The sequence below is a fragment of the Salvia hispanica genome, chromosome 2, assembly GCF_023119035.1.
Source record: "Salvia hispanica cultivar TCC Black 2014 chromosome 2, UniMelb_Shisp_WGS_1.0, whole genome shotgun sequence".
Lineage (NCBI taxonomy): Eukaryota > Viridiplantae > Streptophyta > Magnoliopsida > Lamiales > Lamiaceae > Salvia > Salvia hispanica.
Window position 1 is genome coordinate 10,050,064 of NC_062966.1, and position 25,721 is coordinate 10,075,784.

Consider the following 25,721-nt stretch of genomic DNA (forward strand, 5'->3'; position numbering starts at 1 on the left):
CTCTTTTCTCTTTATGCAGGAATGACATCATTGAGAGCTACAGGTAAAGCCTTTGATGTTGTGGACTTGGTAAGTAGCAGCACATTTCAGATATTTCTCACCTAGTACTACTTTATGCAGGAACGAAATTCATTTCTTTGTATATAAACAAGGATAATATATGTATTCAACTCATATACTCCATTTCTTTGAAAATTGGTTATTGATGTGTATGCCAAAGGTTAGGCAAGCCAAAACTAAGCTTAGTGCACATTTTGCACGCTTTACCTTCTCATGTACAAACATGCAAATTAGACATAACTGCAAAAGCGTTTTAATCCCTACAGATTTTCAGTTTCTAATGCTTCCATTGTTAAGCTTTCCTTAGTATTAAGCTCCTTCTGTGGATCCAGGCATTTGGTGTAATGGAACTCGATTTGCAGACGATGATGAAGAGGCGTCGATGCCAGCAGCCCCTTTTTCAGGTCAACTAGCAACTCCCTGATGGGGATTGCAGCCAGAAAGCTCTTGATGTACTCTTTGCACGACTCTTTGCCCGTGCCCACCACGCTCCATTCTTCCACATTCTTTCCTTCTGTTAGATTACTAGTAGTAGATGAGCCTTCCTTATTCTCATTTTGCTCTGGTTTATCCTCTGCAGATTTACCTTCCTGCTTATCAGTGAGCTGATGAATCGCGGAATCTCTATCAAATTTCAAGATGAAGGCCTGATTGCAGCCTTCATAGAGCCTCTCACCCAAAGTCTCAATAATGTAGTATGCATCTTGCTCGACCTTCAAGACGAAGAAGTGATCGTTCCAGCTGATGATGTAGACGAGAGGGCGAGCCGAGGTAGGCATCTCTGAGGAAGCTGCAGAGATCTCATCCCATATGTTGTCAAACGACATGGCGCCTTGGAGGAAATCACACCCTTTCTCATCCAATCCTTCCGGATGGAAGAATCCAACGAATGACTTCTCTGGCACGACAGAAAGTGGCCGGTCCTTTGCCTCCAGTACTGTATCGAGATCAAAATGCTTGTCCGGGAAGCGCTCCATGTATGCCTCGTCGTCGCAGAGATTTCTCCACTCCAGTGATCCGTCAAGGATGAGTCTGTCAAGCTGGGACTTGATCGGCATCTCATTGTCGTTGGACTGCAGCCAGTCCGCGATGGCAGCAACCAGAGCCGTGCAAGCACTCTCACCGCCTGCACGCTCGTGCCTCTGGTCGATTGAAGCGAAGAAAACTTGTGTTTTCAGCTTCATGTGTCCATCGCGGCTCGTGATCTCCTTATCTTCCCAGGCGCCAACCGTGAAATCATCGTCTCCAAAGGCCGAGGCGCACGTGCTGGAGCTCTCCCCGTCTCTCTGTAAACACAAATTCAGCAAAAAATCTCGACCATCCGGAAACGATTGGGCAAATGATCGAAAGCATAATACCGTTAAGGTGGACTCGTCGGAGGAGCTAAGCTGCCTTCGATCGAAATCAATGTCATCGCCTCCTTCCTCGCCATAGCACTTCTTCAGCAACGGCTCCCCCTTCATCTTGGGAGACTTGAAGCTCAGCTTCCGCTTCCTCCACGGCAGAATCCGAGGCTTGGCGCTCTGCTCCTGCATCGGATGATGATCATCGGGGGACGACGACACGTGCTTGGTTCGATATGTGTAGTATAGCCAGTCCTCGTCCTCACTCGTGTTTGTTGCTCCGGCATAGTTTGCATAAGCCAAAGTCTCATAACTGAAGGACTTCCTGTCGCAAGAATCCTCCTCACTGGAGCCGTGGTCGTCTGAATCGGAGGAGTCGAGAGGATCGCTCCTGTCGGAGCTCCTGCCATCACTGCCTTCGTCTCTTTTAGGCCTGAACGAAGAGAGCCCCTTTAAGATGTTGATTCTCATGGGGCTGGCCTTGGAAGGGGAGAGAGAGGGATCCTGTTTCTCTGTGGAAAACATTTCTCCGTAGCATGGTGATCGAGGAAACAAGAGAATGGATTTTGGCGCTGATTCAGATTGATCTTGGACATTTTCCAATTCAACTAGAACGACTGACAGCTGCATTACATAAAGAAACACCATATTCACCAAATATTCATTGAAAAAACAAAAAAAAAATTGGGTGAAGATTGCTTACATGAAGAGAAGCATTGGTATCAAGAGGAATATCAATGTCCCTGGCCTGTTTATCGAAACCTGCTAGATTTAATGATGCAGAGGCTACCCTGTTCGACCCCTGCATAGTCAACATCAATTAACAGAAAAAAAAAAAAAAAAAAAAACACAGAGGGAGAGAGAGAAGACTGACATTGAAAAGGGTGAAGGAGACCTCCCAAGGATGAAAGAGACCGTCCTTATTAGCGGAGAAAGCGCAGAAGCATCGAAATTGTTCGTCCCATGGAACAATTCCGTGCTGATTCAACAACACCTCCTTTGTGAAATTCCTTCTAACGCTCTTCCTGAGAGAACTCAGAGAGATCCCTTTGGCGCCCTTCCATTTGATCTCAACCGAATAGCCGGCGCAATCGTCGCGCTTCACACCGCTTTCCAGCCGATGAACGGTGATTCTCGCCTCCAATTTCTTCGATTGCCGTGGCCTCCACTTCATCATCTTCACCACCATTGTTGACTTTTTTCTATTTTAAGGAAGAGCTCTGCGCTTTGAAATTAGAAATGGTGGTGAGAGTGAATGAGACTTTATAAAATCAGAGTGATGAAAGTTTACACTTTCCAGCTTTGGAGATAGAGAGGGATGGATGGAAAATTATCATAATAAGGCCCCCCACTATATATTAATGACGGAAGATTGTACTTGTCAACCAATATATTTATATTTGATTCTTTCTTATCTATTTCTCCATTTACTTATATGCACTTGATTTATATTCTTTCGTATTTAGTACTTTCAACCGAAATTGGATTCATATATTTTAAGATATAAAAGTGAAATTAATGTTTTTCTTTTCTTAGAATTGAATTTAGGCTCTTACAGTTGTAATTTGGATTTAATGATTAATGTCGATGAAATCATAGGGATTTTTTTAAGTCAAAATATAAAGTTTTGATTTTTTATTAATACCGGATAAGGAAAATTGCATTCACTAATTTTCATGGAACAACTGGATGTTGAGAAGATAAATTGAGTACTACTTAGCAAATCAAGTCAATATTAGTATGGGGTTAGGTAATTACTAATTAGAGTAGCATGATTAATGTTAACGACGAAGGCCGGCTGTACAGAGCGATAAACATAAAACTCAACGCTTGTTCAACCAGCAAATTTCCAGTTTTCTTTTACTATATATCCTACATTAATTATTCGTCAAGGGACAGTGAAGTAAACACTGTGTGTTTACAATTAAATGCGGCAATATATATACTCACGAAGGTTCAAATTCTAATGCTTATAAGCATCTTAATCCAAAATTAAGACCAAATTTCAATCCTTAGATTTTAAAATGAGTGGATGAGATTAAATCTTACGAATCTCAATAAATAGTAGACAAAATATCAACAAAAGGCTAATATCGTCATTATGTTATCATATGATAATTTTCGCGAATGTTTTTTTTATATCAACATAGTGTATGTACAATATGACATAAGAATATCAACACTAGTACAAGAAAATATCAACACATATTTATTGAGATTTTTACATGATTTTATTGAGATTTTTACATGGTTTTATTGAGATTTTTTGATGTATTTGTTGATAAAAATCTGGTTATCAACATTTACGAAAACTAAAATAAAAAAAATATCAAATTTCATCATCCGAACGTCGTCGGAACATATGCAATTGAGATCTCGTTGGAATCCTTATAAAATTATCTTTAATTTGATATATTTTTTGCGGAAAAATAATTTAAATCGAGAGAATTACGTAAATTTAAAGTTTTAAGATAATTTTAATGAGAGAGAATTGACATTAATACCCTCTAATTTTATTTATTAATTTTCTTAATTAAAAATATAATCCATGTGACATTATTTAGCAATTGATCACTCCACTACTTACGAATAAGTTTAATATACTTGGGTGTGGTTCAGTTTGCAATATTATATTTCGGAACTAAATATATATTGTGTTTAGATCACGAGATTGAATCTCACAACCAAAATAATCTTACAACTTAATCCTAGATGAATTATCTCGTGTGGTTGGTTAACTAAAGGTGAGTTTGTGGCTTGTCCCCTTAGAGTGTCCACTATAGATGGCCGGGCCACTAATGCCCATGTTTATCACTATAGTGGACATGGCCAAGCCACCAAAAATTTTATTTTTTCCATTTTGTCTATATTTTAATTCTACTACAATTAAAATTGTTAGACTACAATAATTAAATAAAATGCATAATTTAATGAAAACTAAATCGAAAACCAAATCTTCGTTGTATTATAGAACGGGGTAAAATTATACAACGAAAATTGTTTAGGAACACGCAAACAAAAACATAAAAAAACACCGCCATCGCCGACTACTCGGTCTCATCATCAGAATCCGCCACTTCATCTTCACCCATTGCATCGTCACCGCCAACGTCATCATCGTCACCACCACCGCCACCGCTCTGAGGTCCCGTCGCCGCCGCCGCCGTGTCCTCCCACCCCAACAACGACCTCAGCCTCACTATAAGGTCGTAGTACATCATCTTGGTAGTCGGGTCGGTCGACTTCTCATACAAGGCCAGAGTGTCATTGAGTTCCTTTATCATCTGCTCGCAGCAGAGTGTTGGGAGGCAGCGGCGGAGGCGGATCTAGCGGCTCGGATGGCGGACTGTTGACCCAGGGGCCGTGGACGCCGGGATAGTGACGGGGGGGGGGGGGGGCGGGATCCTCCATGACCTCGTCGTTGAGGTCGAAGGTCCTTGAACCGCCGCTACTACTGCTGCAGTTGCCGCCCCTGCCCTGTCTTGTACGGCTTGGCCCAGAATCGGACGCGTTCTCGCAGATGGCTTTGAATTTTGGGGAGTCCGCAGAACGAGGAATTACGCCGGTAGGTAAACTTCTTGCCTACTTGCACATTGAACAAGCGCATCGACGGGGATTTTATGTCGGCTTCGCTGCGGCCACTCTCGCAGTGCGCAGTTGGTTCTCGTATATACCAATGAACTTCCGAAGAGTTGTAGTGATCCTGCCGAACTTCTTCCGAATCTGATCGGGTGTACGGTCGACGCTCCCCGACGGTTTGAATTCATTGTACACCACCAAGACTTTCCGCCAGAAGCATAAGTCGGTCTGATCCGTGCCAACTATGGCATCTGTCGTCACCGCGTCCCATGCCCTCGCAATAGCAATGGACTCGGCATCTGTGTACAAAAACCCTCGTCGACCACCGCCGCCGCCTTCCTGCCCGCCGCCGCCATCGCCGCGACCACCGCGGCCGCCGCCCTGCCCACCGTCGCCGTCGCCGCCACCTCGCGCGGATCCTCCGCCATGCCCGCCGCCGCCGCCCCTTCGCCCGCCATTCCCGCCGCCACTTCGCCCGCCACCGCTTCTTCCACCGCCTCCTCTCCCCGTCTCTACACGACCGAGCGTCGGCAATGGGGTATCAGGCGACCCCATCAATTGTTCCCATGTGAATCTATCAGATTCATCAAGCGGAGAATGACAACTCTGAAATGGGGAGGATTGAAATTGGGACGGGAAGTTAATCGCGTCCATGTTGGGTCGATAGTCGCCCGTCCCCGGTTGGGTACGACCCGCATATCTCTGCTGATAGGCCGAGGACTGCCCCCGGTTTTGGGGTGTTTGTAGCCACGGCGCCGGCGATGGCGGACTCCACATCTGGGATGGAGGAGGGGTGGGACTCGATCCCCAGCGTTGGGGGGGTGGAAAGCCCCCCTGTCCCGAATCTCCATAACCGGGATCGTCTCCGCCTTGCATTTCACAAAAATTCAAATTGAAGGGAATAGGGTAAATTGTGTGTGAGAGTAGAGTAAAAATAAGCTATGAATTTTAGGTATGAATAGAAAAAATTTCGAAAATTAAAAAAAAAATAATAATAAATTCTGAAAAGGGGAGAGCCGCGGCTCGTGGCCATCACTATAGGAGGGCCGCGGCTCGCGCCCAAGCGCCGCGGCCAGGCCACGATCGTGGCGCGTCCACCCCCCCCCCCCCCCGCCGCGGCTGCCCACCCCCCGCACTATAGGGAGCCGCGGCTCGCGGCTCTCCCGTGGCCCGGCCGCGGCTCCCCTATAGTGGACACTCTTATTCCTTCTGGGGGTGGTTTTTTAGCTTTGTTAATGACGTATGTTCCGCTTTGATGCAGACCTTCGAGTTTGGAGAATGCTTCTCTTGGACCTTCTAGCTATGTTGTATCTTCGCTATTGTGGATCTATTGCTTTGTACTGGTTTACCCTTAGTTTTCGGGGCAATTTGTGCTTTATTTTAATTTAAAAAATGAATGTCATTGTATTAATTTCGAAATTGGAAATATGAAACTTGAATTAAATGCATAGTTAACTTTATACACGCAATGGATGAAATTTGCAATTTAACATCTATGATCTATCCTAATCCGATGGCCCTCTCATGAATAAAGAAGCATCTGTCCGATTCTGGAAATATTCCCTGTACCTATTGCCAATTGCCAAAGCAAAATAATAGTAAAATACTTATAGTATTGTAAATTTGTAATAATACAAATAATAATAAGATGCGTTTCCAAAAAGTATTACTCCCTCTGTCTATAGTAATGGAGACGGTTTTTTTTTCGTCACGGAAATTAAGAAAAATTGTGTTAGGTGAGTTAAGTAAAGGGTGAATAAAGTGGAAAATGAAAAAGGTAGAAACATGAAGAGAGAATAAAATAAGAGAAAGTAAAGTATGTGTAGAAAAATATGTTGACTTTTACTAGAAAGGAAAATGACTCTATTATTATGGAATGTACCAAAGTGACAAAATGACTTTTTTACTATAGAATGGAGGGATTACTACTACTCTAACATATTTTTTCGGTGCAATTTGGGGACTAGCATGATAGGTGTTGGACCGAACGGTGCATTTAAAATTTTATAAGAAGCTATATCCATTTTATAACATAAACTATTCCTCATTATATTAGTAGCATATTATATCTTTAAAAAAAAGACTAATTTTTGCATTTTTTTTCCCTTCCATTAAAATTAGATCAATTTCTAAATATAAAGTTTAAACATTTAAATATTATTAATATTGTGGATCTTACATTCCACTAACAGTACTTATCTATTATGCCATGTTTGGTTGTCAGGATTCTGTCTGGGAAAGTAATATGATTCCTTACATTTTATATTCCTGTGTTTGTTTCGGTTTTTAATCAAATTGGAAAAGTAATCAGAATCCGTGAACAAGGAAAGTTAGTACAACTTTCCAGGATTCAGAATCCTAGCTTTTCTTAGGTATTCTCATTCCCAGCTTTAGGATTCTTACGTATTTAATACATTATTATTATTATTATTATTATTATTATTATTATTATTATTATTATTATAAAATACAATATTTTAATAATAATTTAAAATTATAAATCATCCATAATTTCAGTATAATAAATAACTATAATTAAATTTATCATAATTATAACTATATTATTATAATTGTTATTATCATAATAGTAATTAATAATTTATTAAATAATTAAAATATAATTATAATATAAATGATACAATAATAATACTATTATTTTATAAATTAATAATTAATCAATAAAATCGTAGTGAAATTTAAATTATATAATTTATTTGGATTATATTAGCCATAATTAATATTAATAATAATAATAATAATCATCTATTTATTATTATAACCATTTATGATTATAATATCCATGTAACTATTATGAAAATTATATTATTATATATTATGATGGATATTCATATTTAAATTATCCATAGTAACAATCAATATAATTATTATCATTTGTAATAATAATTTATTAAAAAATTTGTATTATTTTTTTTATATATAAAAGGTAATAAGTAGTAGTATATTTTTAGTTTGGTGTTTAAATTAAATATAAAATATAAAATCTTGATATTTTTCAAACACTGGAAAGTAAAGTTATTAAGAATCATTTTTCTGGGATTCATTTTTCCAGGAATCATTTTCCTTTCCAACTTTTTTCTCGTCAACCAAACATGGCTTACTTACAATTATTTTCTCTTCAATCTTATTTTACCAATTGCTACTATATTAAAACTCATGTCATACACGAATAGATCTATTTTTGGTGGACGGAGGTATTACTATAAACATATACTGCTTACTACTATATAAGTTCATATATATAACGAATATTGAGAGAGAGCTTTGAAATTATATCCAACTTAAAATTATAAAGGAAACCCAACATTATTCTTTTTCAATATGAAATTATCCGTTTCAAATCTTAATACTATTATTCTCCACGTACTTGTTGATATGAAATTATACATTCACATGGTATACTGTATAAGTAATAATGAAAAATACTGAAACATAATGTGAAGTCGAGAATCCGATGCGAAACAATTCAATCATTGTATAAATACAACTCTCATATTAATATTCTGGAGAAGTACATTTTAAACACTAATTAGTGGGGCAATATTATGAATACTAATATTTTAGAGCAAATTATGATTATTATCTGAGAAGTTCTCTCAGTGCAAGTAACAACTTAGAGCATAAAATAAAATGAATTAAGAAAGAAGTAGCAAAAGATATACTAACATCATAATTTTATCTTTATAACATTTCATTGTAAAATGTAAAGAAAGGGACATTTCCAAGTTCATGTTTCCCACTTTCGAAGAAAAATAATTATGAGATTCAACGCATGATCAATATATTTAACATCATCGTTCATATGCAATTTATTTAATGCAGTTCACATATATAGTATTTAATATTCTGTATAGTTGACTATTAATGAAATAAATATTAAAAAGAATAAATATAATAGCGAATATATGTGTATATTAATCTGAACTCCAAATTAAATGTATTTCATAAATCATTTCAACAAAATCTAATGAAAGAGATCAGAAATAGATAACTAGTCAGTTTAATTAGAATCTTGATTGGATTCTTTGTTACAGTTAGTAAATAAATTATTCCTGTGCCAAAATATAATTATGGTGGTAAGTAATTTTTTTCTTTTGTTTTTGTGATAAACCGGAATTAGGGTACACACAATGTTTCGTCCTCAGGGTTAATTTAATTCGACTGTCATGGTGAATCTATTCTATGAAATTAAATAGCTATTGAAGAACATATATTCGAAGTGTGATTTTAAAACGTATAGATTGAAAAGTATATATATTTGCTTCTTTTTAATGAAATTAGTAAATATAAACTCAAACAAAAATATATTCTTTGAAGGAAAAAGAAAAAAAAACTTCTAAATAGAGTGTGTCTGTCTTCAGTAACTCGTGGAAATAGAATTAATACTCACTCCATTTCCTAAAAATAAAAACTTTTAAAATGGTATAAATTTTAATATAAAAATAAATTAAGAGAAATGTAAAGAAAAAGTATGTTAGTGGAAAAATGGGTCTTATTTCATACAGAGAGAAATTTCTAAAAATGGAAAGAGTTCTAATTTTAGAAACGGGATGGAGTATTATTTTTTGATTAAGTATAAAGTGCACAAAGCCAACGAAGAGTGGCAAGCAAGAAAGTTCCGCTAAAACAACCAAAATTGACAACAACTAACAATCAACGTAGTAGAACTAAGAGACCTACAACAAGGCCATACGACAACCACGTCTCAACAGCAGAACCAACAATCCAACAAGCAAGACACCATATTTAGAAATCCAAAAACGAATAGCAAAGAAGACAACACACAGGTGGTGACTTGACTAAAGATTGTTAAGTCATTTGAGTAGGTGCAAATGAAAGGTTTGATGTCATTATTTTTTACTTTTCGTTGGTAAATTGATTATTAGGGCTTATTTAATCATGATTACTCTTGTAGTTTCACAGTAAAATCATCTTCAAATAATATTCCGCATTTTACAATGTTGTACGTAAGTATTTCAGTATTTGGTATCAAAAGTAAGGAGAATTCTCTCAATTTGTATGTATACATGTCATACACCCATACCTAATATTCTTCATGGCCCCAAATTCATATTTAAAAAAATGTTAAATAAACTATTGGAGAAGAGTGCAATAATCTAATGGGGTGACCTATTGCCCTATTAAGTTATTCAATTACCTAAAAATAATTTCGACGAGAACCAAAAATCCAGAGGAAATGCACATACATTGATGCAACTCTAAAGCAACAAATTTGAGCCACATGTTAAAGTTCTTTGTTCTTTCAAACTCTATACTAATGCACTATACAAATATCAACCGGACCACATATATTGAACAAAGTTTTCCATCTTTATATATACCATCCTTATTTTATACTCCATTTAATAATGTAATGGATTTTCTTTTCATTTTCTGCTAAACTTTTGTTAGGATCCATGAATGTTTAGGATCGCCAATCCTTAATTGGAATTTGAGTTATTTTAAAGTTGCCAAGTACTCGTCTAGATAACTCATTAATGTAATCAAAATATTTAGAATTTTAAATATTAGCTAGGGATACTTGCTAAAAGAAACATAAAATTCGATTCTCGTTTATGACACATGTTTAAATTGTTCCAATATTCGCATTTTTTATTGTTATTTGTAGCGTTGCATACACATTTAGTGATAATATAGAAACATAGTAGTATGAGGTCACATACCTCTGAAAAAATTACAAATGAATATTTTGAAAATACTTAATTATTTTTCAGATTTATATTAATAAAAACAAATTTTAAAATTTAAACTATTGGCAAATTATTAAAATAGAACGATAAAATAGTTTAGGTTTTGGCTCTAAATAATTTTGCTGCGAAAATGAGGAAAAAAGATTAATAATCATAGTCTCTATTCAAAACTGATGGAATAAAGTAATTTTATTATACCTATATTTAACCCTCGACGGTCATATGCGATCATGATTATGAGAGTTTCATATGCTCTGCGACAAATTTTGGAAAATGACTCCCAAACTCTTGAAACTTTTACTAGCATTTAACCCAATTTTTTTATTACTATATTCTTAATCATCGTCAAAGACTATTGTTGTTAAGAAGTTGTCGTTCGTAATTCTACAATAGCAGGTTGATTATTGTTTTCAGCTGATTGTATTTAAACTTTGACTCACTTATAAATTTTGCAAAAGTAGATCGATATTAGGCGCCTTAATTATAACAACATTTTCTACCGAAATGTAAAGAAAAAACTACCGGGGACAAATCATTTTTTAAAAAAATCAACTAAAGTGGCCCTCATAATTCGTGTTATATTTGTAATTTGTGGGCATAAAAGGGACCCCAAAATCAAAATGTCTTTTTGACTAAAAAAATATATAGAAGAGAAAAGATAAATGTACATAAATTTTACATGTACATAATCTTCTTAAAATTTTAAATTTAATTGAATTTAGTTAAAAATTGATTTATTATTTATTGTATTATAAAATGTAGCAATAAGAAAGAAGTGATATAGAAATTTTATGTTAAATTGTAACATCATTTCGAACTTGATTCGAATTAATTATATAATCTTTAATAAAAAATATATTTATTTTTTAATTTTACAAATATTTAAGTTAAAATTTTAAATTTTTTTGAAGTATTGCAAAATGATTAATATGAAAATTATTTTAAATCAATTAAAATATACAAATTAAGTTTTAATATAAAATATTTAAAAATGTTAAATTATGCACGTGCAATTATGTATATTATCATTACCCAAAATTGAAAATCGAGCACTCCATGATTATACTTGCTGACTTTACCTTCTACTCCATATTTTTGGCTGCCTACATATCTGGCCCATTAAAATGACCTGTGACTAATAGACGTAAATTTAAACTACAAACTTAAATATAAAGTGAATCTGCAACCAGAATAATTTCCCTATATTCAAAACTGTGGTTTATTTCCTTTGGAGCCACGATAACTTCGTGTTGGAAGAATCTGTGTTTTTATGAAATTTATTTATCCATAAGTAAGAGAGTAGAGAGGCGTCTCTCACACAAACACCTTGCAATGAGAAAAGAGTAATTGCACGGTTGACTCTCTCTTAGAAAAAACTATAAGAAAAAATAAGAAAGGATATGGATGAGTTGATACGTCTCATTTTAATCATGACATTATAGATCTGATAAATCATAAATGACATTTAAATTCTAATGTGCTTTGAGAATACACTTGGCCCAGAATAATTTATTTATGTACCAACCCAATACATACAAGTCATTTTTATTTTCTTTTCAAAATCGTGCAATGAACATTAAACATTCGCCTGCTCGAACGCATACTAAAACTTACGTGCACATTATTAATTAATTATTAAGTCAATTTAAATATCCCTACTTATAATTACAATAATTAAAAGGGTGGGGCCTCATAATTTTAGGGCAAAGGCAGCGTCTCAACGGATGACTTAAGCACGAAGCTTTGTCTTTATCTGATAAGCATGTAGTTGTGCACGCGCCACCTCCGCACCTTTGGCGTGCTTACGCACGTGACGAGGGTGGATCAAGAAATTGAAATTCATGAGATTGGAAATATTGAAAAATATTTTTATTGTTTTCCAACTCTGGTGGTATCATTTTTGTTAATTTACCAAAAAATAGTCCCAATTTTTCGTTTGTGTTTGTATTTTATGTGGTTTAATGTATCTAGTGGATTTTGCAGTCTATGCATTTAATGAGTATGTGTAGTATATGTGTGAACTATATATTGTGTGTATGCACAATTCTTTCAAATTTAATTTTTAATAATCAATTCAATTTCCTAATGGATTTGGAATTGTAAAAATATATTTTTTTCAACTCCAATTCCAAATTATATTTCTACAATCCAAACGAACCCTATGATCTTCGGTATTATGATAAGTCTTAATGATTTTATTCTCATATTGAATGGACATCATATATTCACAAAGAAACAATAAAATAACACTATCATCTGACACAGCACACTTTAACATTTTGCACATTAATATTGGAATTTAAAAAGTCAGCGCTAACAGTTCCACTCACGAAACATGATGTGATATAGTAGTATACACATCAAGTCATCAACCAAATACTAATATCTTGTTAATTGAGCACCCACACTATCACAGAAATCAGAACAGTTATATGAATATGCTACTGCCATATGCCAACCAGAGAGAAATTATACCTTCAAATCAAAATGATTTTGATACCAAAGAAATACTACTACTGACTAGGTCCACTTCAAAAGATAAAGAGCTAGCTAGCTACCCATAATATATTTTCTTTTCGGATTTGGCGTAAATTGACAATAAGTTGAGAAGACCACTGATAAATTCTTTATGACGGTAGGGCTTGGTGGCTGTCATTGACAAAAGTGCCAACAGTTTTGAACCATCGCAGGAGATTGCGGTGATCCTTCACATAAAGCCAAGCTTGCAGAAATGGAAATAGGCTCTCGTTTATTCCACGCTCTTCAATATAGCTATGGAGAGCATCTCGAATCTTTTCATCTACATCTCTGTCAATTGATCAAAAAATGCACTCATCAATTGAGAAACTGTTCATGAAAATGATACGAGTGTCATAATGCAAATCCACTTCTAGCATGATAAAATTCCAAACCATCAGTTCTATAAAAAGCTACCACCATATAAAAATTCATGTATCTAAAAATAGTATTTGTCTCATCAGACAATTCAAGTGTATTAACAATTTAAGATACCAATTACCAAGTCTAAGTGAAGTGACAAATTTATGTTATGATACCCTGACATCATGTCACTTTCTTATCACTACAATTCATATTCAGAATCTAATCTTTGGGTATTTGCAGATAACTCAAATCTAAGTGGCTAATGGTAAAAGCTTGTAACTCATCCCTGATATCACAACAGATAAAAGCTTGTAACATGTAGGGAGAAAATTCACTTACTCAAAGACTGGACCATGATATTTAGATGGAACTGCAAGGAAGCCTCCAGACTCTGCTTTTGGTCTGAGTGAAACAGAATGAATCCCAAGAGCATCTGGATACATTCCACAAAGTAAATGCAGAGAATCTTGCTGCCCTGGCTTAGCAATGTCAACATGAACAAATAACTGATTAATGTTGTCATTGCCATAATCATCAGCAGAACCTCCTGGAATGATGTCAACCATTCTCATAACTGATACATTGACCACCTCATCTCCAAACACGCGCCTGAGAACAGGGCCCCCAGTATCAAGTGCCCCCTTTACAACTTGGTATGGAGAAGGTGGGCTAATCTTCTGAGAAATATGAAAATCTAACTAGAATAAGTAAGCCAAAAAGGTATCTACAGGTGAACATCATCTCATGAAGAAGTTTAGCAGGATTTCAGAAAAACACAAACAGTCCAATAGAATAGATTTCAGATCCATCTGCTTACAAGCATGAAAGAATAATGTCCTGATCCATTATGCATTTAAAAAGTAATTTGTGGATAAGCCAATGCACTTCATAACCCTCATAGGTAGTTCCCAGCCGATTCAACACTAACTGGAACACAAAATAAATGTATACCTACAACACCTCGTCTTTCTGATTTAATTCTATCTAACTGTAACTTGAGGCTATATTGTAAAGTAAAAATGTTAAGGAAAAAATGAAGTGAATGTAGGATTCGTCGTATTCAATCAGCAATAATTAGCAGGAACACGAAAGTAGAGAGAAAAATTGGGTACCGGAGGTGGAGTCATCTTGGAGACCTCGAGATAGTGGTCTTTGAGGGAGCGAAGAATGATTGAATTGACAGTGTACGACGCCGTCGACGAAAACGGTCGCGACACTAGTCGCTGCGCGGCGCACACTAGACCCTTCCTCCATCTCATCGCGCCGCAATCGCTCACAAATGCCCTACCCTGCTGCCTGCTGCTTTAAATCTTAGAAAACCTTTACACTTCTCGAACGACGCCGTGTCGCACTTCCAATTTTTCACAATGAGCAGTTAGTTACTTCCTCCGTCCCGCTTTAGCAGTTCCATTGACTTTTCTGCACTTATTTTGTAAAAATGATAATAAATAGTTAAAGTGGAGATATAATAAATCTTTTTACTTTATTATTTCTCCACTTTAACTATTTATTATCATTTTTACAAAACGAGTGCAGAAAAGTCAATAGGACTGCTAAAGCGGGACGGAGGGAGTATTAAAATAACATATTTGATGCATAAAAATGAAACTTAGATCTTTATTTCGTATCGTTTTTTTATTTCGTGACAAAAATGACTCTGAGTACCAAATATATGATATTTGGGCCATGAAGAATAATTTTAGAAATTTAAATTAAATAGTAATACTACCAAACATGTGATTTCTCTTTCTTCTTCTTTCTTTTTTCTTCTTCATCAGTTTCTATTTCTTCTTCTTTATCTTCCTTTATTCTTTCTTTTTTCTACTTCGGTTTCTATTTCTTCTTCGTTCTATTTTCCATTTCTTTTTTTTAGTGTGATATAATGAGCTCGAAATAATGGGTTATGTTTTTTGAAGCTAAAGATCGTATGAAGATGAAACCTTTTAATTTATCTTTATTTCTCTTATTACTAAGATTTTTCTAAAAAAAAATCAAATATCATGAAGAAGAAGGATACACATACCATGGTGTTCTATAAATAAATGTTTGAATAATGAAATTTAATATCACACAAGTTTTTTTTAAAAAAATCATGATCCACTATTACATCTACTAATGTTTAACTAAAAATTTTTACAAAAATGAAATTGTGATATATTGAACAATATTTTACTTTTATTTTTAAAAAATTAAAAATTTTGCCTACAAATTGTGCACACCAATTAAATAAAGAAGAAATGAATTAGGAAAGAAGAATAGAAGAAAAAGAAACAATATTTTTATGATATCATTTTAGGTCATTTATTATGTATGTCTAAAAATGTCCTCCATGGAAAAAATATAAAAATGTGTTTCTAGGTATCATTTTTATGCAAAAGTGAAATATTAGGTAGGACATGTAGTACACTCTTAAATAAATACTCCATCAGTCCCCAAATAGTATAAACTTTGGGTTTGTCACGGGCTTTAATGCATTATTGGTAAAGTAAGAGGGACAGATAGAGTTTTTTAAGTATTGTTAGTGAGAATGAGTATCACCTCATTAGAGAGAAGAGATTTTTCAAAATTAGAATGTTCATATTATTTGAGGACGGATAAAAAGGAAAATAGTGCATACTCTTCATGGACGGGGAAGTAAGAAATAATATTGTCAAACTAAAATCACTAAATAACCGTGTGCTCGAACAAACTTACTTACCCATTAAAAAATATCGCTTAATCAGCAATTCGTGTTATTTTCTAGTAATATTATAAGAATAATTTTTCGTAAAGAATTGGCGAACCTGGAATGTCATTCATAGATGTAGTGCAATTAAGAATTCTAGATAGTATAAGCGATCTCGTACGTGCATATTACATATGCATCACATCAATAATGAAGAAGAATATGAAACATATACGGTATATTCCAATTTGGGTAAGTATTTACTGTCACATCCACAAAATATAGAACATGGGAAGGGTTTGGCTTATAGGCTGACAACTGAGTATTTTTCCATTATGGTACACTCGAAGCCAAGTCAATTACACAATTACAAGGCTCAACACATGAAAGCTTACCACCACTATTCCTACAACGGACAAACTGTAACACTATTTGCCTATCAAAATTTTGCTATACTACTAACAAGAAAAAAACAGATCTATTACCAGCTGATTGACTCATTATATTGACTGGGGATTTAATAAAATCCAACCACTAACCTCATTAATACCATTGTTTACATCTTCACTTCTTCCGATTCTTCAATCTACTAACTTTCACAATCTTCCGCTTTGACTTGTCACCTCCCGCGCTTCCCAGTGAAAAGCTGCCTCCAGCATTGAATTCTAGACTGCCTGATGCCTGGAAGGAAGAAGGGCTCTGTAAGGGTACTTGATTTTGCTGGCTGTTGAACATGAACAGATTGTTTTGTGGTGGAGCAACTGATCCAAATGCAAAGGTAGGTGTGGCAGGGGAAGCAGATGCTTGGCCAAATACAGGAGTAGGTGAAGATGACGGCACTGGATCCTCAGCCATGCTGTCTTCTGCATTCATCTTATCGTTATTCCCAGGAGAGGCTGCAAAACCACCACCAACTGGCGACTTACCAAGCACAGGCGGAGACGGGGAAGCAGATGCACTAGTGAATGAGAAAATCAGACCCGACGAGGTACCACTGGATGAATTGAAAGCCATGGGTGGTGCAGCATTTGCAGAAGCAGAGAATAAAAATCCTGAGGACTGGGGAGAGGCAGAAGGTGGAGAACCAAATAATGGGGAATTTTTGCTTTGCCAACCAGAACCAAAGACATTAGAAGCCATACTAGTGGAGCTAGTTGTATTAATCGCTTCTGAAGAAACTGTGGTACCACCAAAACCGAATACTGGTGGGGCAGTAGCACTGTTTGAACAGACTGTAGTGGTTGAAGAAGATGAACCAAAACTGAATGGGCTAGAAGTTGCACTAGCACTGGAGCTAACAGTAGATCCTTCTGAAACAGCAGCCGAAGTTGCACCGAATTTGAATAAACTCGGTGTTGGCCCAACATCAGGGACAAGAGAGGTGGTATTTGATGTGGAAGTCGATGAACTAAAACCAATACTGATGCTCGGAGTTGGCACTGAACCAAGATAAGAGTCAGTATTCATGTTATGTGCTGGAACTAATGCAGATGGAACAGACTCTGGTGATGTGCCCTGTGAGATGGTACCAGCACCAAAAACTGGAGATTTGGTGGCAATAGCAAAGTTGGAATTTTGAAGACTGCTTCCCATTGAATTACTTAAAGAAGAACCAAGCTTAAAAATGCTATTAGTAGAGCCAGTTGTTGCTGCTGCAACAGTAGAATATGAGTTACTTGAGGTGCCAGAACTTGGATTTATGTCTATTTTGGCTCTCTGATCTGCTGTCTCTGAGACGCTAGTTTCTGGTGCTACTGATACTGTAGTTGGCGGATCTACGGAAGAAACAAATTTGAAAAGAGGTCCACCAGAACCTAGAGATTTTTCTGCACCTCCAAAAATGCTTCCACTAGAGGGGACTGCTTTGCTGGTACTGCCACCAGTGGAGAGAAAGTTAGCAGAACTGGTCAAAGAGGTAAACAGGGGAGCACTACCCGTGGATGTCGAATGCATATCACCAAAAGAAGCTGCAGGAAAAGATAGTGGAGAAGATCTTGAAACAAGTGGCCCAGTTAATGCCACAGAAGAACCATCATCACATTTTCCATTAGTATCTACCACTTTTCCAGGCTTCATATGAAATCCTGTCTCTGAATCAAAAGTTCTGACTTCAGAGCCAACTGATATCAAAGTATTGGCCAAGCTGAACATGCATTTAAAATATTAAGATGGAAGACAATCGCAAAAACTTGACACTTGATGTAAACCATACAAAACAACTAACCTGCTTGATCTTTCAGCGGATTCAGCCCTTTTGGTGGATCCAGAAGGAAATGAAGGAGAATTATCAGCAGCTTTAGAGCTGAAGCTGAACAAATTAGAACTATTCGCTTCCTTAGCCTTATCAAATGCAGGAACTGATGAAGCAAGAATTTGAGATTGTGAAGTAGCAGCATTTTTTCCTTCTGATGCAGGGATGGCAATGACACCAGTCCCCTTTTCAAATGTGACTGCCCCAGAGGTAAGTTCGCTTGTACTCCTCGAACTAAGTCCCGTAGATGAGTTATCTTCCGACTGGAGAGTTGTTTTGGCATCTCCAGCAGGTTTGGTGTGCAAGTACTCAAAAGGCCCTTTATTATTATTGGATAAAGACTTTGATGAAGGTCCATTGCGCTCTGCATCAGCAAGCTCCAAGGAACCCTAGAAAATTCCACCACAACAAATACATTGGCAAGATACAGCGATGGATATATAAGAGAGAACTATTAAACTAGTTACTTAATTGTATTGATAGATATTTAGTGAAAAGATGTAAGACAATCAGACAATATACAAGATGTGTACAAGCCAGCTCTGAATAGAGCCAGCAGATTACAATCTTCAGAAAATAAAATATACTGCACCAGCTTTAGTACTGTAAACAAATGCAACCATTGACAAATATAATTTATATATGGAGAAGACAGATATATATGGCATGCATCCATAAAACTAGAGCTAAACAATGTGTACCTCTTCTGTCCTCATCCTTAAAGCTCTCTTCTTTTGAGGTAGGGATGATCCATTCTTCATAACAGAATCACCAGCTCCAAGGCCAGAAGTAGAAGCCTTCAAGGACACTGCAGAATCATTGTTCAGAACAGAGTTCCATCTGCCAGAAGGAATAAAGGAATCATTGGGATTATTCCCTTCTGTTTTCCCTTGCTGTCGGGGAGAAGACTCGTGAACATCAGGCAGTGTGTTCTGATTCACAGACTTAAGATCATCCTGGGCGTTCAATAGCAACTTTGAAGTGCCTACATCCTCCATGCTGCAGAGGGCCTGTCCGGGGAGCCTACACGAGAACAACTTTAAAGATGAGTTCTCCTGCATTGCCACTAACTTTGACACTGGAGATTTTTCCTTTGGGCTGATCTTTTCAAGTTGCTGCAATATTTTGGCAGCAACTTCTTTAGACTTGGAAGGAATATGAGCATAACTGGTTCTTGGGACACTCTCATTCTCATTTTCTCCACTATTTTTCAAGGTCTTGTTCCTTTCTTCCCCATTCATTTGAGGCTTCTGCTTTGCATGCGAGCCAACTCCCACTCCATGAGCATTGTGATGAAATCTAGATGCCAATAAATCGGATTTCTGTCTGATTCTGCGAATAGGACCAACAGAGCCAATCTCAGCATCCAACACTGAACTTCTACGCTTTAAGGTCTGGCAAGCAAAATAGGAACCATGAGAACAGCTGACAACATCTTACAAGAATAGTAAAAATCCGATCTTAAAAATTAAAAAGAAGTCATTATCCACACTTACCCCCAGCTGCAAGTCAAATTTTCCATCATTCTCCAGTGGAGAAAGGGATGACGTTGATGTTGATGGCCCAGCAAAACCACTACTGTTGATTCCACTTCTCTGAAACGAACAGAGTATTATGGAAGAGAGAGCCATAGAAACGTAAAAGAATTATTTTGTAATAAAATAGTATAGGTGAACCTTCGATATAGAAGTTGGATTAACTCTTGAGTATGGAGTGCGAGCCATGGTGTAGATAGCCGATCTGCCTCGGGGTCGTGGGGTTATATAAACATTTTCTGCAGCACTCAAGCCAACAGAACTTCTCCTAGCCAGTGACACAATAGGTGACTTTGGAGGATTAAGTGTATCAGCAAGCCACCGTGTGCCATCGTTACCAAGTTGATTGCACATTCCTAGCAATGATGGAGAAACTTGTGACGTCCTACTTCCCATGTAAGACTTAGCAAGTTCAGCTGGAGAAACAATATCATTCTCAAGCACCTGATGACATTTAATTGGGTAATAATAATTTATTCAGCTCTTGAAAATTGGGAGGACCAAAATAAAAGTGGACATGACTAGATCTGACACAGTTTATCTTACTTTTGAATTGTTTATAGGAGTAAGTACTATAGCCGATGACTCAATCCCATCATTCTTGTTTCCTTCTGATATACCGCTTCCAAATTCTTTTTGCCTGCTAGAATCTAAAACAGACACTACATTGATTTGGCTTGCATCCCCAGGAGACACTTCTGCAGCTCGTGACTGCAAAAGTTCTGCCAGATAGGAAATCTCAGACCTGCATAAACCAACGAGGAAGTGGTCAATGTAATGACACATTAATTATAATGTCCAACCTTTGATGAAACTCACCATCTGGGATTAATTATTATACGCATACACAGTATCAACAGAAAACAGAGTAACACATCAGGCAACACGAACATTAGAAATTGGATGTTAAAATCGTGAAATCGAAAGGAGTGTTTCATATTAATGTACAAACAAAAAATATCAACAATTGCTCGACTACAGCAATTGATATTGATATCAACTATCAATTGTCAAAATATGTCCAAGGAATACAGTGTCGTAATGGTGTCATAAAATGAGCAGTAAAATAATACTCCTTCTGTCCAACAAAAATAGCCTCATCTTTTCATTTCCGTCTGTCCACCAAAATTAGTCCCATACTAAAAATGAAAAGTTACTCCCAATTTATTACTCACATTTTATCTTTCTCTCCTTCTTTGTCCACACTTTCCCTTTCTCTCTCCTACTTTACCCACTCTATCTCTTTCTCTCTCATAGTTTACCAATTTTGCATCAAGAGTGAACATACAAAATGCATGTCAGAAGATCGATTTACTAATGTATGAAAACAAGTATGCAAGAGCAAGAGCATACTGGAAGATACTAGAATGAAATATGGTTAGTGAACTACCATAAAGTAGAAAGCTCATGTATCAAAACATTGAGTCGCATAAGTATAAATGAGGGCATCCATTAAAGAACTTTACCTAGTGAAGGTCTTTTGCTTCAACAAATGCTCAAGCTCAGTGACTGTGACTCCATGGCTGCTAGAATTATTTATTGGCTGGCTGCACTGACCAATTCTGGGCTCTTGTTCATCTCTATGACTCTTCAATAAAAAAGCAAAAGTATCAATCAATTGTTGCACATTCTGAAAGACAAAAGCATTAGATAGGATATACTAGAACAGGATTAATTCAAAATGGAAAATTTGGCTGATTTTGGCAAGGCACCAGCCACTAGTATTAAGCCAACACCTCACATAAGAGCCAAAAGACTATAATACTATATGATGTCAAATGGATAAAACTTTAACAGCTGAACCTATCAACAAAACCGTAGTGGTTATCCAGAAATTGAATAAAAATTTACACCCTCCATCCCACAATAGATGTCACACTTGTGGGACGGCACAGATCTTAGGAGGATTTGTTTTGTGTGTTAGGTGGAAAGAGAAAATATTAATATTTATATTATTGTGAGAGAGAACTTTTTCTAAAAAAACATCTTTAGTGGGACAAACTATAAAGGAAAGTGAGACAACTTTTATGGGACGGAGGGAGTGTACAACTTTGTGGAACTTGATCAGTCGAGAATTCTATGCATTCATTCACCTCACTATTAAACACCACTGAGGTCAAATTGCTAAGAAAGTTGGCACTTTAATTTGAGACTAAAGCAAATACAGTACTAATCTTTTAATCTACTACATAAAGAAAGATACCATTATGAATTTATCCAGCTGAGCACTAAAAACAATAAATGATGCAGCCAACCTTATGTTAACACCTACAGATAAGTAAGCATTTATTCAACAAAATTTTCTAAATGTTTATGGATACATCGAGTGCAGATTGATGCTAAATTTTCCAATATTTTTATGCAGATCTGAGTAACATGGTATATTTTCAATAAACATTTACCAATGAGGACTAATACCTCGGGAACATTAAGTTATCTACATCAAATTAAAAGTGGCCTTAAGAGAAATCTAATCTGGTAAGCATGAATGTACTTTAGAATACTTCTCAGTCTACCTTATTAACAATAAGACATCAACTAATCAACTAAAGGAAATATAACAAAACATCAAACTGTCCCTAAAAGTACACATACAAGTGCTAATCCACAAAAGTTATGAACTATTTTAAACTCGGAAAAATTTATCATTCTTCCTGAAGTCACACTATCACTACACCCCACAGTATTTTTAATTAACAATTACAGGTTGAAACTTTTCTGTATACAGTAATACAACACAATGGAGCGATCCAAACATATATCAGCACAAGATAAATCTAAGGAAAATGAAATCCATGCAAAATCTTACATTAAGACATGTCCCTTGATCCCCATCACTCTCTTGGGAATTTGACTCTGATAAACCATCTTGAGAATTTGACTCTGGTAAACCATCTTGAGCATTTGACTCTGGTAAACCATTAGACGACGCATGTTAAGAAATCATACAAAGAACTAGTCAATTATATCAGAAAACAGATAAATTGTGAGATATCACAGCTCAAGTGGTCCAGTGCTCATGCTAAGAAATGCTATTGCCACAAGAACACGTGATATCTAGCACATTAGACCAAAATGCAAAAAGTAGACATTATAAGACAGTAACAGCTGCAATGAAGTTCATCCGTAAACTTGGCAAAGAATCTCGAGATAATGCAACTCTATTTACACCTGATGTTTTAGTACAAAAAACAAAGAATTGACTAAAAAAAACACAATTACTAGCTGGAGGCTGATTCAAAGAAGATGAGTACATTATTATTGATGATGCGAACATAATAAACCAGCTTCAACACACAAAGCATTCCAGCCGATGAATCAGTTTACAGCTTTAGATACAAAAAAGTACACAATTCAATGCCAATTTTGGAACATTTTCCGGAATTTGATGTCCAATTAATATGAACATCCCATATCCCGTCCCTAAATCAGATACTAAATTGAAAGAGCACAAAAGTAACATGAAATCGACAAACTTGGCCAATGGAACCCATAAAAGAAACCAATCACACACTCTGAGAAACCAGAATAAGCATATCACCTGGTGGCTGAGGAGGGGGCAGCGGAGGGAGGCGTCTACGAAAGACAGAACCGAAAAAGCGGTCAGCACCATATGATATGAGCTTAGAGGCGGGCTCCACGACCAGCTTCGTTAACCAGCTGCCACTACCGTTGCTATTAGTGTTGTTATCACGAAAGGCGGTGGGAGGGCGGTCGTACGGCGTCGCTTGTCGACGAAAAGGCTTCTTCCGGAACTTCCCTCCGACTCCTCTACCGCCGTACGAAGATGCGGTGGCATTAGCGGTCACTCCGGCTTCTTCCGGCGTCGACATTGTCGTCCGATTTCGAAATTTAGCGTTCAGGGAGAAAAAGGAGAAAGCTAGGGTTTTATTCTGGGAGTGGACAGAGAAAGCGATGCTTGAATCTAAAAACACAAAAATAATGCTAATAATAATTGGCACCAGTAATATTTTACTACTCCACTATACTTAAAAAAAAATAGAAATACTCCACCACTATACTACTGCTCTACAACGTATGAAGAGTGAGTTTAGTGGGACAATTTGGTTGTCAAATTTCAACCAATAAATATTGAAATATTTTTCTTTTTAGTTGACAATCGGGCCTAGTACCCATAACTCAAATAACTCAAATTATATAAAATGAGAGAAAAAAAAGTGTGTATATATATATGAAATGTGATCAATTGTTACTTAATATTTATTTCCTACCTAAGATCAATCTTTAGCTATATCATATTTAGAAATTTAGTAGTGGAAATAATGATAAGTGAATTATATTTAAAACTAAAAACATTATTAAATAAAATAAAAAAGATAATAATGTCAATTCTTACGTGTATGGTAGTTAAAACTAACCACTTCATCTCTCCTTAAAATTATCTCAAAACTTTAAATTTACATAACTCTTTCGATTTAAATTATTTTTCGCAATAAATATACCAAATAAATGTAGCAATTTATAAGGATTCCAACGAAATCTCAATTGCATATATTCCGACGATGATCGGATGATAAATATTTATAATTTTTATGTCAATTTTCGTAAATGTTGATAACCAATTTTATATCAACAAATACATCAAAAAATTTAAATATAATGCATGTACAGTATCAATAAAACTGTGTTGATATTTCATGTACTTATGTTGAAATGCATGTCATTGTGTTGATATTTTTAATACATTATGTTGATATTAGAAAAACCAAGAATATTATACTAATTATTTTACAACTTGACGATCTTACCCCTTTATTGATATTTTATGACCTATTTATTGAAATTCGTGAGATTTAATCTCATCCACTCATTTTAGCGTCTAGTTGTGTAGGATTGGTCTTAGTTGACAACATACCACCATTCTTGGGACGTCTTATCTCTCTATGGGCGCATGAGATTGGATTTAAAGAACGGAGTTCGACTTGCATGGTTATGTACAATATATTGCATATCAGGGGTACTTTAAGTTGACAACTTACCACCATTTTTGGTTTAGTTGATTACATTTTTGGTATCGATTATTTGCTTGTGAAGGAATTGGTTTGTGCTTTTTTTGTTAAAAATTTTGTGCAGATTATTTGATTTCAATTTGTATTTGATGATAGTTTGTTGTGTTGATTATTCATGCTATATGTTTAATCGGTTTGTTACTTGTTTGGTTGCATTACTAGGGTTAATTTATTGTATTGTTGCTCTCGATTATTTGCTTGTTGAGGATTTGGTCTATTCAGTTTTTTGTCGCAATTTATAACGGTTCAAGTGATTGCATTTTTTGTTTAATGATATTGTTTGGTAACTATCATTTAATGCTCTGCTTTGCAAGCGATTTGTTATAATTTTTTGTTGCATTTTTCTGCTAGAATGATGGCTTACTTTTTCCTGATTTTGTGCTAGCACGATTGCCTATTTAGTTGTTGTTAACATAGACTGTTTTGTTGTATAAGCTATAAATCGATTTTAATGAATTTTCAAGATTATTAATGTGATAGATATTGCATTTTTTGCCATAAAATTTGATTGATTCAATATTGGGTGTGATTTGATTGTTGTGCATTGAGTCATGATTTATTACTTATATTTATATTAATCTGAAGCTGATTAATGTGTTAGTGATTGCATTTTGTTGTTTTATGACTTGTTTGGTTCAATATTGGT

The 25,721-nt window shown here is 35.8% G+C and overlaps 4 protein-coding genes across 6 annotated transcripts; all 4 read right to left on the reverse strand.

The window, feature by feature from the left end:
- Positions 1-144: 144 nt before the first annotated feature.
- On the reverse strand, positions 145-2,705 carry LOC125204489. The gene is made up of 4 exons (XM_048103153.1): positions 2,278-2,705; positions 2,107-2,205; positions 1,419-2,027; positions 145-1,346 (listed from the first exon to the last, which is right to left on the reverse strand). The coding sequence occupies exons 1-4, from the start codon at positions 2,590-2,592 to the stop codon at positions 321-323; spliced, it is 2,049 nt and encodes a 682-aa protein (XP_047959110.1). The 5' UTR covers positions 2,593-2,705; the 3' UTR covers positions 145-320.
- A 2,316-nt stretch (positions 2,706-5,021) lies between these two features.
- Positions 5,022-5,858, reverse strand: LOC125206250 (translation initiation factor IF-2-like). Its single transcript, XM_048105532.1, has one exon. It carries the CDS (start codon positions 5,856-5,858, stop codon positions 5,022-5,024), a length of 837 nt encoding a protein of 278 aa, XP_047961489.1.
- Positions 5,859-12,968: 7,110 nt separating this feature from the next.
- On the reverse strand, positions 12,969-14,888 carry LOC125203674 (mitochondrial acidic protein MAM33). The gene is made up of 3 exons (XM_048102076.1): positions 14,707-14,888; positions 13,934-14,271; positions 12,969-13,519 (listed from the first exon to the last, which is right to left on the reverse strand). Exons 1-3 carry the CDS (start codon positions 14,851-14,853, stop codon positions 13,339-13,341), a joined length of 666 nt encoding a protein of 221 aa, XP_047958033.1. The 5' UTR covers positions 14,854-14,888; the 3' UTR covers positions 12,969-13,338.
- Positions 14,889-16,470: 1,582 nt separating this feature from the next.
- LOC125205491 (nuclear pore complex protein NUP1-like) lies at positions 16,471-23,964 on the reverse strand. 3 transcript variants are annotated; one of them, XM_048104466.1, is made up of 10 exons: positions 23,587-23,964; positions 22,855-22,955; positions 21,512-21,633; positions 20,592-20,790; positions 20,187-20,489; positions 20,007-20,105; positions 19,212-19,904; positions 18,484-18,899; positions 17,186-18,402; positions 16,471-17,122 (listed from the first exon to the last, which is right to left on the reverse strand). In XM_048104466.1, exons 1-10 carry the CDS (start codon positions 23,876-23,878, stop codon positions 16,824-16,826), a joined length of 3,741 nt encoding a protein of 1,246 aa, XP_047960423.1. In that variant the 5' UTR covers positions 23,879-23,964; the 3' UTR covers positions 16,471-16,823. The 3 variants fall into 3 exon arrangements, with proteins under 3 accessions (XP_047960423.1, XP_047960424.1, XP_047960422.1); XM_048104467.1 differs by having other exon boundaries at positions 16,471-16,940; positions 17,022-18,402; XM_048104465.1 differs by having other exon boundaries at positions 16,471-18,402; positions 23,587-23,963.
- Positions 23,965-25,721: the final 1,757 nt, after the last annotated feature.